General features: G+C 41.7%; 1 protein-coding gene across 1 annotated transcript in view; it reads right to left on the minus strand.

The window, feature by feature from the left end:
• Positions 1-3,747, minus strand: part of Bend2 (BEN domain containing 2) — a 60,796-nt gene extending 57,049 nt beyond the window's left edge. The window contains 2 exon segments of the mRNA XM_071606673.1: positions 3,192-3,330; positions 3,505-3,747. Of these exon segments, the coding sequence (XP_071462774.1) occupies positions 3,192-3,330; positions 3,505-3,747 (382 nt within the window).
• Positions 3,748-16,286: the final 12,539 nt, after the last annotated feature.

The following is a 16,286-nucleotide window of genomic DNA, read 5'->3' on the forward strand; positions in this document are numbered from 1 at the left end:
CAGGCGAGCTGCTGGGATTACAGGCATGTGCCACCGTGCCCAGTGAGCAATACATTTCTACACTGGAGCAATAAATTTCTTCTAATTTTAGAAATATGCTGGCCCAGTGGCACACATCCATAATCCCAGCTACTCAGGAGACTAAGGCAGGAGGATCACAAATTTGAGGCCAGCCTGGGCAAGTTAGGGAGACCCTGTCTCAAAATAAAAAATAAAAAGGGCTGGAGATACAGCTCAGTGGTTAACCACCCCCGGGTTCAATCCTGATGGGAGGGAGGGAATGTCACCATTTGTTCCATGCTACAATTCGTTCCTTCAATGATTTGCTTTTAACTCTTAAATGATGAAACTGATGTTACATGGCCACACTTATGCTGACCATGAATTTCAAATTTTGTTCTCTAAAAAATAATACTTGTGGGGCTGGGATTATGATTCACTGGTAGAGGGCTTGTCTACCATGTATGAGGAACTGGGTTTGATCCTCAGCACCACATAAAAAAAGTAAATAAATAAAATAAAGTTATTAAAATAATAATAATACTTGTGATGATTAAAATGTAAAAATAGGGCTGGGGTTGTAGCTCAGTGGCAAAGCATTTGCCTCCCACATGTGAGGTGCTGGATTTGATCCTCAGCACCACATAAAAATAAGTAAAATAAAGGTATTGTGTCCAAAAAAATTTTTGTGTCTAAAAAAAATTTTGTGTCTAAAAAATTTTTTAAAGAAATGTAGAAATAAAGTACAAAAATGTTATGAAGTAAATTAAATTCAAGCTGAATCTCACAAAATGTGAAATAAGTAGCCACAAAGGAATTAAATGGAAAAATATCAACTTAGTACACCATTTTAGTGGATATGAAAAACAACACATTATGCAGAGTGTCTAATATCTAAATGGCCTTTCTTATTTCTTAGAGTTGGCCAAAAAAGAATATTTAAGTGTAAACTATTTACTCAGAGATCATGTTTTTTGGTTTCATCATAACTTGGATTCCTATATTTCAAACAGATCAAAAGAGATGAATAAAGTCATCAGTTAGAGGTGCATATGGTGGTGTACAAATGGTACTAAATTAGGAATTATGAAGGTTCCAGATCAGATTTTGAAGTTATACAAAAGTATGACTTTTGGGACAGATACATCAACTTTTTTGCCTCTGTTTTCTCACCTATAAAATGTGTAGCTGGGGGACTGGAGTTGTGGCTCAGTGGTAACATGCTTGCCTAGCATGCGTGAGGCACTGGGTTCGATTCTCAGCACCACATACAAATAAATAAAATAAAGGCCCATCAACAACTAAAAAGTATTTTTAAAAAAATGTGTAGCTGGGTTTAAAAAGTCACTCCAAATGCTAATATTCTTCTTGGAAAAAAATTAGAAACTATCAAATAATCTAAACAAAAGGATTAAGTAAAAATCAAATAAATTATAGTATATAATTAATGAGAAGCATGTTTTTTTTAAAAACATGCTTGTAAAATATTAGATATGCTTGTAAAATAATGTTAAGGAAGGGGAAAGGATTCAAAACAGAAAAATGCATCATACTACTCACTTTGAAAGCCACAGAAAACATATCAAAGATTATTTGGGTGACTATTTCTAAGTAGCAAAATAATTATCTTCATTAGACTTCCCTGTCAAAATCTACAGTAAACTTCAGGTTTTACCATCAGAAGAAAATAAAAAATGTTATTGAAATTTTATTAAGACAAATGTTTGTATATTAACAAATTTTCACACTTGAACTAGTAAAGCTATTGACAACTTCACTAAGGTTTTTCAGTAAATGTGTAAAACTCCATTTAATCATTTAGGTATATACACAGACTTCATAATGAAATTTTAAAAGACATATAACATTTAGAAGTTTTTTTTTTCTTTTTAAGAACGTGTTCCCAAAGTGCAAGCTATTCACTTGCCATCAGTTTATCCCTTAAGGCATAGTGCACAACTAGGAGTGGAAAAGGCATTTAGCCCCAGGACCTCTTAGGGAAATAGGGAGCTGATTACAACAGCCAGACTGCTCCAATTTAAAAAAGCAAGCAAACAAACATACATACACCTCGTGTGAATACACCAACCAATCACTTGCTAAATTTTCTGGTAAGACTCTCCCTATCAAACTTTGAAGACTACAAAATCCGCCACGTGGGGATAAGGCAGCCAAATTATATACCATTGCCCAGCACTTGCTGCGGGCCAGACAAGTCACGCTCCAAACTGCACCTAGCCAGCGGAAAAGTTGCTATTGTAAACATTAAATGGTTTTTACCACCTCGTGTTACAAAACTCTAGAGCAATCAGAACTGCAGAGAACCCGCAAAGGAGGGAGGGAAGCAATCCCCAACAGCCTAAATTAGATCCTTTTCTATCCAACGACCACACAGCAGGTGGCCTGGGACACTAGCGCACCGAAACCCCACGCGCTTTACAGGGATCTCCACATTTTGCAATTTTTCCTGACTCTAGCATCTGCCTCCCTGAAGCAAAGAATAGGCTCAATACGTTGAGACGTCTCCACAACACGCTACATCTTTATTTTCTTCCGCATTTTTAATTACCCTTTTTGTTCTAATTAGTTATACAGGATAGAATGCATTTCAACTCACTGTACACAAATGGTCTCCCTCATTCTTGTATTTACAATAAAAAAATAAGGCTGCGCTGTCTTTTAACCAAAGGCGATTACCATCAAAGCCTGAAAATCAAAAAGGCTGCGCTGGTTATCACCAAAGCCTGAAAATCTACATAGCAATAGAGAAAGATGTTATCTGAATCAACACGCCAGTTTGTAAATTTGGGGGAGGGGAACTGGGGATTGAACTCAGGGGCTCTCTACCACTAAGCTACATCCCCAGTCCTTTTTATTTTTTGAGACAGGGTCTTGCTAAATCGCTTAGGACCTCGCTAAATTGCTGAGGCTGGCTTCCAAATGGCGATCTTCCTGCCTCAGCTTCCAAAATCGCTGGGATTACAGGTGTGCGTAACCATGCTTGGTTTGCCAACTCTTTAAAGCAAAAAGTCTAAAAGTCTGAGAGTACGGGTCCTTCCTTATCCCCAACCCGTTTCCGCCAAGGAAGACAATGAAAAATGTTCAACTCGTTCCAGAAAGCACCAAATACTTAATAAATAGTCAAATCTCAAAAGCTCTGCCGCGGGAGAAACGGAGGGAACCACACAAACCAACGCCCCGCGGCTCTGCTGAAATTCGAGACAGCAAAAGTGCAGACTCGCTCTTCCCGCAAAGAAAATTCTCTCTTGCCAAGTGACCCAGTCGCCAAGTCAAATTGTTTTCCCACTTTAACACGGCTGTGCTCCGCAACTGCACGAAAAACGACGGGGGGTAGGGTGCGACCTGCCCTGGCTGTAGAGTCCCCCCCCCCCCTCCGCCCGCCTGTCCTGGGAAGGCATGGCAGGGAAGCCCCTCTGGGTGGTCCAGTTTCTAGATTCCCGAAATTGTTTTATGGAAGCTCTGGAAAGAAAGAGTTCGGATCACCTTGAGCTCCCATCTTTTTGAGCCCTGGAGATGCCCCAGGGACACCGCAAGCCCTGAGATCCCCTCGAGTCCCGGGGACGCCATGAACCCCTGGATCGCCCCGAATCCAGGGAAGCCACCACGAAGCCCAGGATCACCTTGTACCCCAGAAATGCCACAAGCCCTAGGATAGAGCCCAGGGTATGCGTCCAGTCCCAGAGACGCCGCGAGCCCTGGGATCCCCTCGAGCCCCAGGGACGCCATTAAACCTAGGATCACCCCAAGTCCTAGAGAGCCACGAGCCCTGGAGACGCGGCAAACCCTAGGTTCACCTCGAACCACTGAGATTTCTAAGACCCCCCTGGAACCTAGGAGATGCTACGAGCCGCAGGGACGCTATGAGCTCCCAGGACGCGGCGAGCTCCAGAATAGGATCCATTGGAGCCCTGGGGACGCCAGGAGTCCCCAAGACACCACGAACGCCCAGGACGCCACGAGCCCTCGCATTACCTGGAGCTCCCGGGGACTCTTCATGTTCCATTGCTGCAGCAAATCCTAGGATCTCCTCTAGCTACTAGGGATTCCCTAAGGCCCAGAGCCACCTCAAACCAAAGAGCCACTGGACCTGGGTCTTACGGGTCGGTACTGCCCTTACCGGTCGGTAGTGCCCAGGTTCCCACGCGCGGGTTAATCAACTGGAGATCCCCCCCACTGGTTGGCCAATAGGCAGCCAGAAGCCAGCGGCCAGCGCCCAGAGGCCGCCACTGGACACACCCAGCAGATGAAAAACCAATCCGGCCGTCGTCCATGCGGCCGTCTAAGTGGGCGCGGCCCAAACCCTGTCAGAGGCAGAGGCTAGCGGGACAGTTAAGAGAAGGTCTCTTACCCTGTTCCTCGGACATTGTGAGGTGGCTCTCTCTGGCTCCAAGAGCCTGAGGCTCAGCGTCTGCACAGCTGCCCTATCGCGACTGTGTCCACGAGGCGTCCGCGATAAACTGAGGCGCCGAACGGAAGGGGCGCCAAATTCCCTACCTGAAAGTGGTTTCCGCGGCTGCGCAGTAGTGCCCAGCGTGCTTGCGCAACGCTGTGGGGGGCAGGATCAACTCCAAGTTTGGCGCCTTACCTCCCCCACTTTCTACCTATTTTTTTAAAAGGTGTACTATTTGGAATAAAACTGTTATTTTATATATATAATACACATGACATATGTATATATTACATAATATGTACATGTGATATATGCATATATTAATATAGTATAACGTAATATATACATACGCATATATAGGGGAGGGGCCGGTAGCCAATTGTGCAGTTCCGCCCTTCCCAAAATGCTCTCCACATAGCACATCAGTTTAAAAGTGTACAATGTGAGAGAAATAAAAGACTCTCCAATTTTTTTCGGGTGCCTACTCACTTCCAAAGACGCTTAGGAAAAAATAAAAATCCCAAACCAATGCAACTATTAAAATCTGCCCCATATGAACGATATTGACCAAATTATAATTTGAGATCGTATGCATATAAAAATATGTAACAATGAATCCCACCATTAAGTACAATTACAATGGACCAATAAAAAATAAAGAAATCTGCCTTTAATTATTATTGTATATCCATTGAATCCTCCATGTCAGCTATGTGGCTCTATTTGTGATTCTCCAAACAGTCATGTTCACTGTTTGCTTCTTTTATTAATAACTGCTAGGATTTACTTAGTGCTCACCACAAGCCACTTAACATGTCTAACCTTAGCTGGTGCTCAACACCATAAGAAGTCAGTATTAGCATCCCATTTTAAAGATGAGAAAACTGAAGCTATGAGAATTTAACTTGCTCAAAGCCACAAGGCTTGTGGCAGATAGATAGACATTGATATATATTTCTGGAGGGGAGAGAGAGGAACATGCCTAGAACCCCAGCAACTTTGGAATCTGAGGCAGGAGGATTGCAAGTTCAAAACCAGGCTCAGCAACTCAACTCAGCCAGGCAGTCTCAAAATAAAATAAAATAAATTAAAAGGAATGGGTATGTGGGTTCAGTGGTTAAGCACCCCTGGGTTCAATCATCTGATACCAAAAAGAAAAAGAAAAGAAAGAAATGTATTTAAGACAGAATCTCACTATTTTTCTCAGGCTGGTCCCGGATCTCTGAGGCAGCATAAAGTGAAATATAACTAGATATGGAGGACAAAAAGAAGCAATAAAAATCTCTAGGCTGTGGGAACATAGCCTTGGATCAAGTGACCCTATTGCCTCAGCTGGACTGATCCACTTGCCCTTTTGGATTTCCTAGGCACCTAGAACGCAGCAGGTACACACAGTTTGTTCAGGGAATGTAACTGAAAATTCAACACATGTTCAACAATCCCTATCCATTTCATAACTGGCCAATTCTCTCCATTTATTGACTTGATGCCTTTTCTCCATGGAGGAAGATAGAATGGAAAAAAGAAAGGATTTCCTTACTATCATTCATACAGCTAGCTTTAAATTTTCCGATCTGCCCAGTATGGCAGAATAATAGTGACCAACAAGTGAGAGAGATGTGCCAGCTGTGGGAGAAGTAGAAGGAGATGCAGGTAATGCTGACCATTTATTCTCACGTGCAAACTGGACCACTTGGGCAATGAATACATCAAGTATTTTGTCAACAGTAAGGGCAGTCATGGCAACCTGAAGTTACACTGTCTGTAATGGTGTACTGGGTAATGTAATGCAGCCATTCCCCTGGAAGGCAACTACAAAAGCTAGATGACATATTTTTAATATTTTAACATTAATGAACAACATTAAGTTGACAAAACAATGAGCAATGATTGTACTATGATCTGGGAAAGATCAGAAATCTAGAGAGGTATGAAAAGCTGAAAGAATTGCTTTTGCCCTTGGGGATTTATATATATATATATATATATATATATATATATATATATATACACACACACACACACACACACTATGTATATTTTAGTTGTAGGTGGACACAATACCTTTTTTAATTTTTTTATTTGTTTTAATTATACCTTTACTTTATGTTTATGGGATGCTGAGGGTCAAACCTAGTGCCTCACATGTGTTAGGCTCTGCCAATGAACCATAATCCCAGCCCCTGCTCTTGGGCATTTATTGATCATGAAAAGACCCAAAGAGGGCTGGGGATATGGTTCAGTGGTAGAACACTTCCTGGCATGCATAAACCCTGGGTAAGATCCCTATCACTGAAAAAAAAAAAGGCAGAAAGAGGCTAGGCTGCACTTTTAGTGGTTTTGTGAGATTGAAGGACAAACATCAGAATCTGAGACACACAAATGGAGGGAAGCTGGTAACCACACCTTGCCTCAGACTGGGACCACAAAGAGATACCTTCAGAGTAAAAGTGATCCAGAATTTACCAACAGTTAACTAACTGCATGGGCTAGAGGTTAGCCTCATTTCACCAAAGGATTTAGCACTCCCAGGTGTCTGGCATAAAAGCATACAAAAATTATATATGGTGAAGATAATGTGAATTTCTTTCTTTTTTTTAACTTTATTTTTATTTGTTTATTTTTATGTGGTGCTGAGAATCGAACCCAGGGCGTCACTCGTGCAAGGCAAGTGCTCTGCCATTGAGCTATAACTCCAGCCCCTGTGAATTTATTTCTACAAAGAAATTTTAAATAGGATAGCCAGTAAAAATGAAATATAACTAGATATGGATGACAGCAGGAGAAAGAAGCAATAAAAATGTATATGCTGCTGGGCATGGTGGCGCATGCCTGTAATCCAGCAGCTCAGGAGGCTGAAGCAGTAGGATTGTAAGTTCAAAGCCAGCCTCAGCAACTTGGTGAGGCCCTAAGCAACTTAGTGAGACCCTGTCTCAAAATAAAAAATAAAAAGGGCTGGGGATAGGGCTCAGTGGCTAAGTGCCCCTGGGTTCAATCCCCAGTACCAAAAAAAGAAAAAGAAAAATGTATATGCTGCGGGGAGGTAACCTGCTTCATCCCTCCCCCAACTCAGCAACCACAGGAAACTTCCCCCACCTAGTGATCCTGATGCAACCACCTGGCCAGTGATCTTGGTCCCCTGAAGGACTGTATTTTAGGACAACCAGGGGAAGGGTCCAGATTGAAAATCCCAGAGGGTCCAAGCTTTTGGAAAGAAGCCCGCTCACCCTTCATTCATGAGAAACCATGGTGCCACAAAGCCTGGGAGGGAGGCACCCTGGCCTGTGACTCAGTGGCATCCTCTTCCTGGATGAAACAAGGGCCAGGGGACAGCATGCACTGCAGTTTGCAGAGCTGCAGAGATGGCCCCAATGTTTCTGGGGTCAAGGGCTACTGAGTCGGGAAAGTTTGTTGGGGATCTTGGAATCAGCAGAGGGAAAGAAGGGGCACACGACCCCCAAGAGAGCCTGAGGAAGAAAGGAGACCACTGCAGCACAGACCCAGTCTGGCACCACTGCCTTGGAGTGGGGAGGTGGGCGAGGGGACACCTGTCACAGCTGGCATTTGTCACTCTGCCAGATGCTTGCTTCTGCACCCTGGCTGTACCCAGGATCACCAGGGGAACTCTTGAGACTCCCGATGCCCAGGCCATGGCCCACAGACTCTCCCATACCTGGCCAGAGAGATGCTGAGGTTGAAAAGCACCAGGGAACTCACTGTCACAGGCAGCCAGGCCAGGACACACTGCTCTCTGGTCCACATGGTATGTGTCCTGGGATCATGACATCCAATCTGCACACCAGCTCACCAGTTGGGCAGGTTTAGATCATCAGCAAGAGGTGTCCCTTGTGCCATCAAGAAGAGGGAACAAAGTGACATTTAACTTACAGAATCTCAACCCACTGTGCTCACAAGGCATACAAGTGATACCACTTTTCTTTCTTTTTTTTTTTTTTGTTACTGGGGATTGAATAAACCCAGGGATGCTTAACCACTGAGCCATATCCCCAGCCCTTTTTAAAAAAATTTAAATTTTAAGATAGAGTTTCGCTAAGTTTCTGAGACTGGCTTTGAACTTGTGTTCCTCCTGCCTCAACTTTCCAAGCTACTGGGATTTACAGGCACACAGCACATAGGCCACTGCACCTGGTCACCTGGTGTGATAGAGCTTTTCACAGAACCATGTTCACCCTGATGGCGTGCTCTGTACTTCAATCATTTCTAACCTGCTCTGTTAAAAATACTGCAACCTGAGGATCGATTGTGCAATGCACAAAGGAATGCCACCTGAGGCATGCAGCCCTGAACGCCGCTTGAAGTGGCAGGGACAAGTATGAAAACCACACTCGGGCTGAGCCTCTGTGTTCTTGCTGCTTTGCAGCCTCTTCTGTGTCCAAATGAGGACCCAAGGGCCTTAAGAAGTCCTCTCAGTGTGGGATGGAAGGGGATGGTGGTGGTGGGCAAGAAGTGAGCACAGATGACAAAATTGTTTTCTTTGTAAAGACAGAAAAGCCCCAGAAGAACTGTAGCATGCCATGAGGCTACATTCTAGTGATTGTGAAACTGGATCCCACCTGTTCATTAAGCAGGCAAGTATGAGCATGTGTGTGTGAGAGAGAGAGAGAGAGACAGACAGACAGACAGACACAGACAGAAATAGTGAGGGAGAGATGAGGCTACGAGGGGTGCTGAGAATGAGAGAGAATCTGAGAGCAGGACAGAGTGACAGGCTAACACCTCCCCATTTTTATTTTACCTGCAAAAAGTTTACCTCAGGAGTACAATTTGAGAACTGCAGTCTGCCTCCCAGGCTGAGTCTAGGACTGACCCTGAGGTGGGGTGGAGTTCAGGGGGCAGCAGCTGGAGGAGGCCTGGTGGTGAGGGGTAACCTCAGCCGCCACCTCCTCACGCACTGGCAGGCCATGCTGATTGCTGCCAGGTGCCAACTCCAAGACCTGCTCCTGTTGCCTTGTTTCTGGAGGTGAAGAAAACCCCACCTGGGTGTCTGACCTTTGCTGTGTCCTGCCAGGGAGCCTCTATTCATCCTTATGACCCCCTATTTCTTTCAACCAAGAGAGTGGGCCTCAGGACACTCTGCCCTCCCCTAGAGTATTGTTAACTTTTACATAAACTTTTATTTTCAAAGAGTTTTAGACTCCTGGGTATAGTGGCACACACCTGTAATCCTGGTGCCCCGGGAGACTGAGACAGGAAAATTGCGAGTTCAAAGTCAGCCTCAGCAAAGGCGAGGCAATAAGGAACTCAGTGAGACCCTGTCTCTAATAAAATACAAAATAGGTCTGGGGATGTGGCTCAGTGGTTAAGTGCCCATGAGTTCAATCCCTGGTACAAAAAAAAAAAAAAATTAAAGAGTTTTATACTGACAGGAAAATTGCCAAGATAGTGGAGAGAGTACCCATTTACCTCATATCCATTTTTCCCACTGTTAACAGCTTAGATTAGTATGGTACACTTGCCATAACTATGAACCAATTATTTATTTTTAAAAAAATATTTTTAGTTGCAGATGAACACAATATCTTTATTTTGTTTATTTAGATTTTTTAAGGGGCACTAGGGATTGAACCCAGTGCCTCATGCATGCTAGGCAATTACTCTACCACTGAGCCACAACTCCAGCCCCTTGAACCAACTATTAACTAAAGAGTCCATTCAGATTTCTTTAGTTTTTACCTTAATTCTTTTTTCTGTCCCAGTATCCCATCCAGGAGACCACATTACATTTAGTTATTATGTCTCCTTGGGTTCCTCTACACTGTGATGGTGATATTTCAGGCCTCGATTGTTTTCGATGATCTTAGTATGTTGATTTGTTTGTTTTTTGGTACTGGGGAATGAATCCAGGGATGCTCTATCACTGAGTTTCTTTGCCAGCCCTTTTTATTTTTTACTTTGAGACATGGTCTCAATGAGCTGTCCTGGCTGGCTTCCTCAGCCTTCTGAGTAGCTGGGATCACAGATACGTGCCACTGTACCCAGATCACTGTTGTGGGTTTTTGTTTGTTTGTTTTTGTATTTTAGGGTTTTTTGTTTGTTTGTTTGTTTGTTTGTTTTTGAGCACATACTTCTGATACTAAAAGATACTCCAGGCTCCTCTTGCATATTCCCCTTCCCAATTTTAGAACCAAATATTTCACCAAGAATTCCCGGTTCCTTTTATTAGAGAATGGTGTTAGAAATTAGTGAAGGAATATTTTTTTTGGTATGGGTATTGAACCCAGGAGTGCTTAACCACTGCATTGCACTACATCCCCCCATCTTTGAGACAGGATCTCACTGAGTGGGGCCTTGCTCAGTTGCTGAGGCTGGCCTCAAAATTGTGATCCTCCTGTCTCAGCCTCCCAAGTTACTGGAATTATAGGTGTGGGCCACCATGACCAACTGAATAACTAATTTTTAAAGTACAATTTTTAAAATAATTTTCTTTATCCTTGGAACACACACAGTGACACATATAGATTAAATGGTGTGTCAGATTTGCTTCAAAATCACATGGAAATGGAGAATAGAGAATTAAGAATGGATATGGATGTATAGATGAAACAAGAATAGTCATGAGTTCATAATGAGCTGTGTAATGGGTAGGGGTTTCCTTTTACAATATTATTTTTGTATGTGCTTTAAATGTACTACAATAAAGCTTTTAAAAGAGAAGGGGATATTCGATAAAGTCAATATTTGCTAACGGAAACAGAAGTTTCTAGTAGATACCAACACAGCACAACTTTTACCTTCTATTTTTTAATTTTTTATATTCCACTTACACAGCATAAAAAAGGTTGTTCCTAAATTGCCAAGAATATTAGCTTGGCTCAAAGAAAAAGGAAACATCCAAGAGTTTGGAGACATAATATATAAACGGTCTATAGAACATAGGAGAGCTTTCTTAAAACTTAAAATTTTATAGATTATAGTTAGATCTTTTTTTCTAAATAGTTTTTAGTTGTATATGGACACAATATCTTTATTTTATTTATTTATTTTTATGTGGTGCTGAGGATCAAACCCAGGGCCTCACATGTACTAGGCAAGTGCTCTACTGCGGAATCACAACCCCAGCCCTATAGTTAGATCTTCAAATCCTAAACACACACACACACACACACACACACACACAAATAAAACAAAACTGATCCATCTATCAAACATTTCAAGATATTCAGTTAGAGATTTGAGTTCTTTCATCTCTTCTATCTCAAGGCCCAAACTTCCAGGACTATCTGCCTCTGCCACAGTAAGGGTCCTCCAGATCACCTGTCTTTCATTATTGTTCAAATACCTGACATGCTCCATGATAGTAAGGGGAGCCACACCAGATTAATGAAGTGCAAATATCAATGAGAATTATTTTATTTTAAACTGGGATATGTATTGGAAATGGCCATGTTTTAAAAAGAAATTTTACTTTTGTGCTTTTTTATTTATTCAACCAACAGCTATCTAAGTGTCTACTATGAGGGGATAATATGCTAAATCCTGGAAATATGAAAACAAAGGTATCAGCCTTCAAAGTGCTCATAGGGTGGGAACTTAGCATTGCCGAAGTGTGTATCTGGCTGTAAGCTCCAGGAAGAACAGACTAGGAAGACCTAAGATCAGAGGGACCCATGAGAGGTGGGATGACTGACACCTGGTGACCTCAGGGCTGTGGGGCAGTGGCTGGGGAGGAGATGACATTGGCAGTCACTGTTTACAGAAGACTAGATGTATGATAAGTGAGGGTGTTGTTAATTTACAAAGCAGGAACTGGAGAGAGGGGAACTGGCAAAAAGAAGTTGGGAAAATACATACAACATGTATGAGATGCCTGTGGGCTTGGAATTCAAGAAGAAAGGCCTAGAATTCAAGAAGAAAGTTCTGGAAAGAAGCTGTGTCTACAAAGTAGGTAAAAGCATATAATTTTTTTTAATCAACCCTTGAATCTTGTTCTCAAGGGGATACATTCCAAGACTCCCAGTGGATAACTAAAACTGCAGATACTACCAAATCTGCTATGTTTTTCCTATACACAAATATCTATGGTACAGTTTAATTTGTAAATAAGGCACAGTAGGAGATTACCAACAATAATAATAAAAGAGAGGAATTATAATAATATACTATAATAAAATTGCCAGTCTTGTGATTCTTGCACTTTGGGGCTATTAAGTAAAATAAGGGTTATTTGAACACAAGTACTAGTATACAATGACAGTAGATCTGATAACTGAGATGACTTCTAAGGGACTATATATACACTGGATAAATGGTTGATTCACATCCCATGCAGGATGGAGCAGGATGACATGAGATTTCACTTGCAAAGTTACACAATTTAAAACTATAGCTGGGGCTGTAGCTCAGTGGCAGAACGCTTGCCTAGCATGTGTGAAGTACTGGGTTTGATCCTTAGCACCGCATTAAAAAAATAAACAAAATAAAGGCATGCTGTCCATCTACGACTACAAAAAAATTAAAAATTTATACATTGCCATATTTCTGGGACATTCAATTTAATATTTTTGGACTGCAGCTGCAGGCAGGTAACTAAAACTGCAGAAATCAAAAACATGGATGGGGGACTTCTGTTTAATCTCTTTTAAAAAATTTTTATTGTTTTAGTTATAGATGGGCACACAATATCTTTATTTTTATGTGGTGCTGAGGATTGAACCCAGTGCCTCACACATATGAGGCAAGCACTTTAACCATTGAGCTGCAGCCCCAGCTGCCGCAGTCTGGCTGGGCACAATCAGGAGCCACTTGTCAAAAGAAACTAACTTTATTTTTAGAACCAAACACGCCAAACAAACAGCCTCTCAGGAAAAACCCCTCAGAGCCTCAACTGCCACCACCGGCTTTCCACAAGCCTGTCTCTCCCCCCACAAGCTTCTCTCCACCTCCCACAATCCTCCTGCTCTTGAGGCCGATTGGCTGGGTCACGTGGGCAGAGCCAAAAAGTCCCCCAATGAGCAGCTCCGTGGTCTGAAAGGGCAGGGAAACAGTCCAATGAGCATCACCGCAGAGGAGCCAATCAGCTAGATGTTGCTGGGGCCGAGGAGCCAATCAGCTAGATGTTGCTGGGGCCGCTGTGAGCCAATCATCAGCCGGCAGCTGGATTGCTGGCAGCTGGAAGTTTGCTGGGGCCCCTTCGGCTGTGGCTCTCAACATCTCCCCCTCTCTGTTTAAACAACAAGCATGTGGCTTAGGGACCGTGCCTGTTAGGCAGTCCAATTCAACATATGGTCCTTACCCGTCATCGGATGAACTGACCTCTAGGCGTCAGCCTCCTGTCTTAGGTTGGTACCACTGCAATTGGATCATACCCGTCACTGACTACCGGTCCAGCATACAGCTATACTTGTGGATAGGCCTTTGCACCAGTGGGGGGGTGAGGTTCTTTGCCTCACCTCTGTTGGCCCCCAAATTTTAGACCATCACTAGTAGAGGAGGATGCAAAATGCCATGACATTAAGCCAATTGAGGGCTCCTTTGACCACCGGTGACATCATCAGCAAAAATACCCCAACACTACCACAAGTCGCTGCACCAACAGATAGTTCAAAATGCATACAGGTGAGCTCACAATGTGTCCAGGCAAGTTCTGCAAGCAGTTCAGTGATGGCTATTGTAGAAGGTGTAGATTGGTTTTATCTTTGACTTCACCAGCACTGGGATGAAGATAGGAATTCTGGCAATAATGGCTAAAGAAAAAATTATGTAACATTACAGAAGGCACTAAAAGAAAACAATTTTCTTAACAATTTACATTGTCTTTAAGAGAATTATTAAATATAATGAAAAGGAAAGGTGAAAGTAAACAAACAGATCTGTTAACCTTCTTTTTTGTTTACATATTAAAACAATCCTCAACAGTTGTTTACCCAATATAAATTAAACCATATAAATCACGTGAAAAAAAAATATTTGGATCCATTTTATCATGAGCGCTCATCATATATGATATATGGACATTCAAACATATAACACAAAACACAAGTGTGCACACATAACATAATACATACAACACATAACATTATAGTAAAGGCCTTATAACTTTTTACAGGTGAAATCTCCATTGCAATGTTTAAAAACTCTATAGTCAAAAAATAGAACTGATCAGCAAAACATTAACCTAGGTCTGTATGAGCTCAAAAAACAAAATAGAACTTCATGATATGGCAAAGGGCAATAATAAAATAGATATTGAAAAAAGCATCCTGGTTCTGTTGCAGATGTAAGAATAGCCAAACTGGAGTTTTGGATATCAGTTGTTATGGATTTGAGCCAAATCATCTTCTTTTTGGTCTGTAGAAATCGCTTTAGTTAATCTTTCTGGAATCCAAATCGGCTGCTGTTCTCCCTGTGGAAACACATAAACAGACCCCCGACTCCAGACAATCACTGGGTCAGGACCTTGGTTAATCTCTCTGGAATCCAAATCGGCTGCTGTTCTCCCTGTGGAAACACACAAACAGACCCCCGACTCCAGACAATTACTGGGTCAGGACCTTTCCATTGTCCTGTTAGAATATCCTTCCAAAGTACCTTGGGCTTATGTACATTTTTTGGACACATATGCCTTTCCGCAGCACTAAGTCCTGATGAATCCAAATTTAAAAAGTTTAGAGTAAAAAGGGTTATTTTAAGTTTATCTTTGGGGAATATATACCCCTTCCCAATTCCTTCTTTTTGCTTTAATAAGTACATTTTAATAGTTTGATGAGCTCTTTCAACTATGCCTTGTCCCTGTGGATTGTATGGGATTCCTGTTATATGAGTAATGCCAAATGTTGAGCAAAATTGTTTAAAAGAGGTAGAAGTATAACCAGGGGCATTATCTGTTTTTAACTCTTTTGGAACACCCACAGTGGCAAAATTTTGTAAGCAATGAGCTATAACATCTTTAGTTTTTTCTCCGGCATGAAGGGAGCCCATCAAAAATCCAGAAGAAGTATCAACTGTAACATGCAAATATTTTAATTTTCCAAATTCTGGCAAGTGTGTGACGTCCATCTGCCAAATATGGTTAGGTATCAATCCTCTAGGATTGACTCCAAGATTAACTTGTGGTAAAAAGGTCACACAATTTTGACATTGTTTTATTATTTGTCTAGCTTGTTCCTTAGTTATTTTAAAACGCTTTTGTAAAGTATTAGCATTGACATGGAACTTTTTATGAAAATTTATAGCTTCTTCTAGTGTAGAGAAAATATGTATGTCATGTGTAGTTTTATCTGCTAAATCATTGCCCAAACTAAGGGCTCCAGGCAATCCTGTATGTGCCCTGATATGTCCTATAAAGAATGGATCTTTTCTGTCCCAGATTAGACTTTGTATAGTGGAAAGCAAAGAGAAAACAGTAGAAGAAGGGGAAATCCTACCAGCATCTTCAAGAGATACTATAGCATTAACTACATACTGACTATCAGAAAATAAATTAAATACAGAATCTTTAAACATCACAAAAGCTTGTAAAACTGCATTAAGCTCTACCTTTTGAGCTGATTGTTTGGGTACTAAAAATGTAAAAGTTTGATCAGGGGTAACTACTGCTGCTGTACCATTATTTGACCCATCAGTGAATATATTTGGAGCATTCATGATAGGTGTTTTTCTTGTCATTTTTGGAAAAATTACAGGATGCAATGACCAAAAAGACAATAAAGGATTAGATGGTAAGTGGTTATCAAATGAAACATTAGATTTGCACATGATTATTGCCCAAGTATTTAACTCATTAGCTAACTCATCAATTTGATTCATAGTATATGGAGTAATAATTTTATTGGGAGAAATTCCAAACACTCCCTTTGCTGCTTTTATTCCTTTGAGTATTAATTGTCCTACAGCCTCAGGATACCTAGTAAGAATA

This window comes from Marmota flaviventris, chromosome X (assembly GCF_047511675.1).
Source record: "Marmota flaviventris isolate mMarFla1 chromosome X, mMarFla1.hap1, whole genome shotgun sequence".
In the NCBI taxonomy this organism is placed as follows: Eukaryota; Metazoa; Chordata; class Mammalia; order Rodentia; family Sciuridae; genus Marmota; species Marmota flaviventris.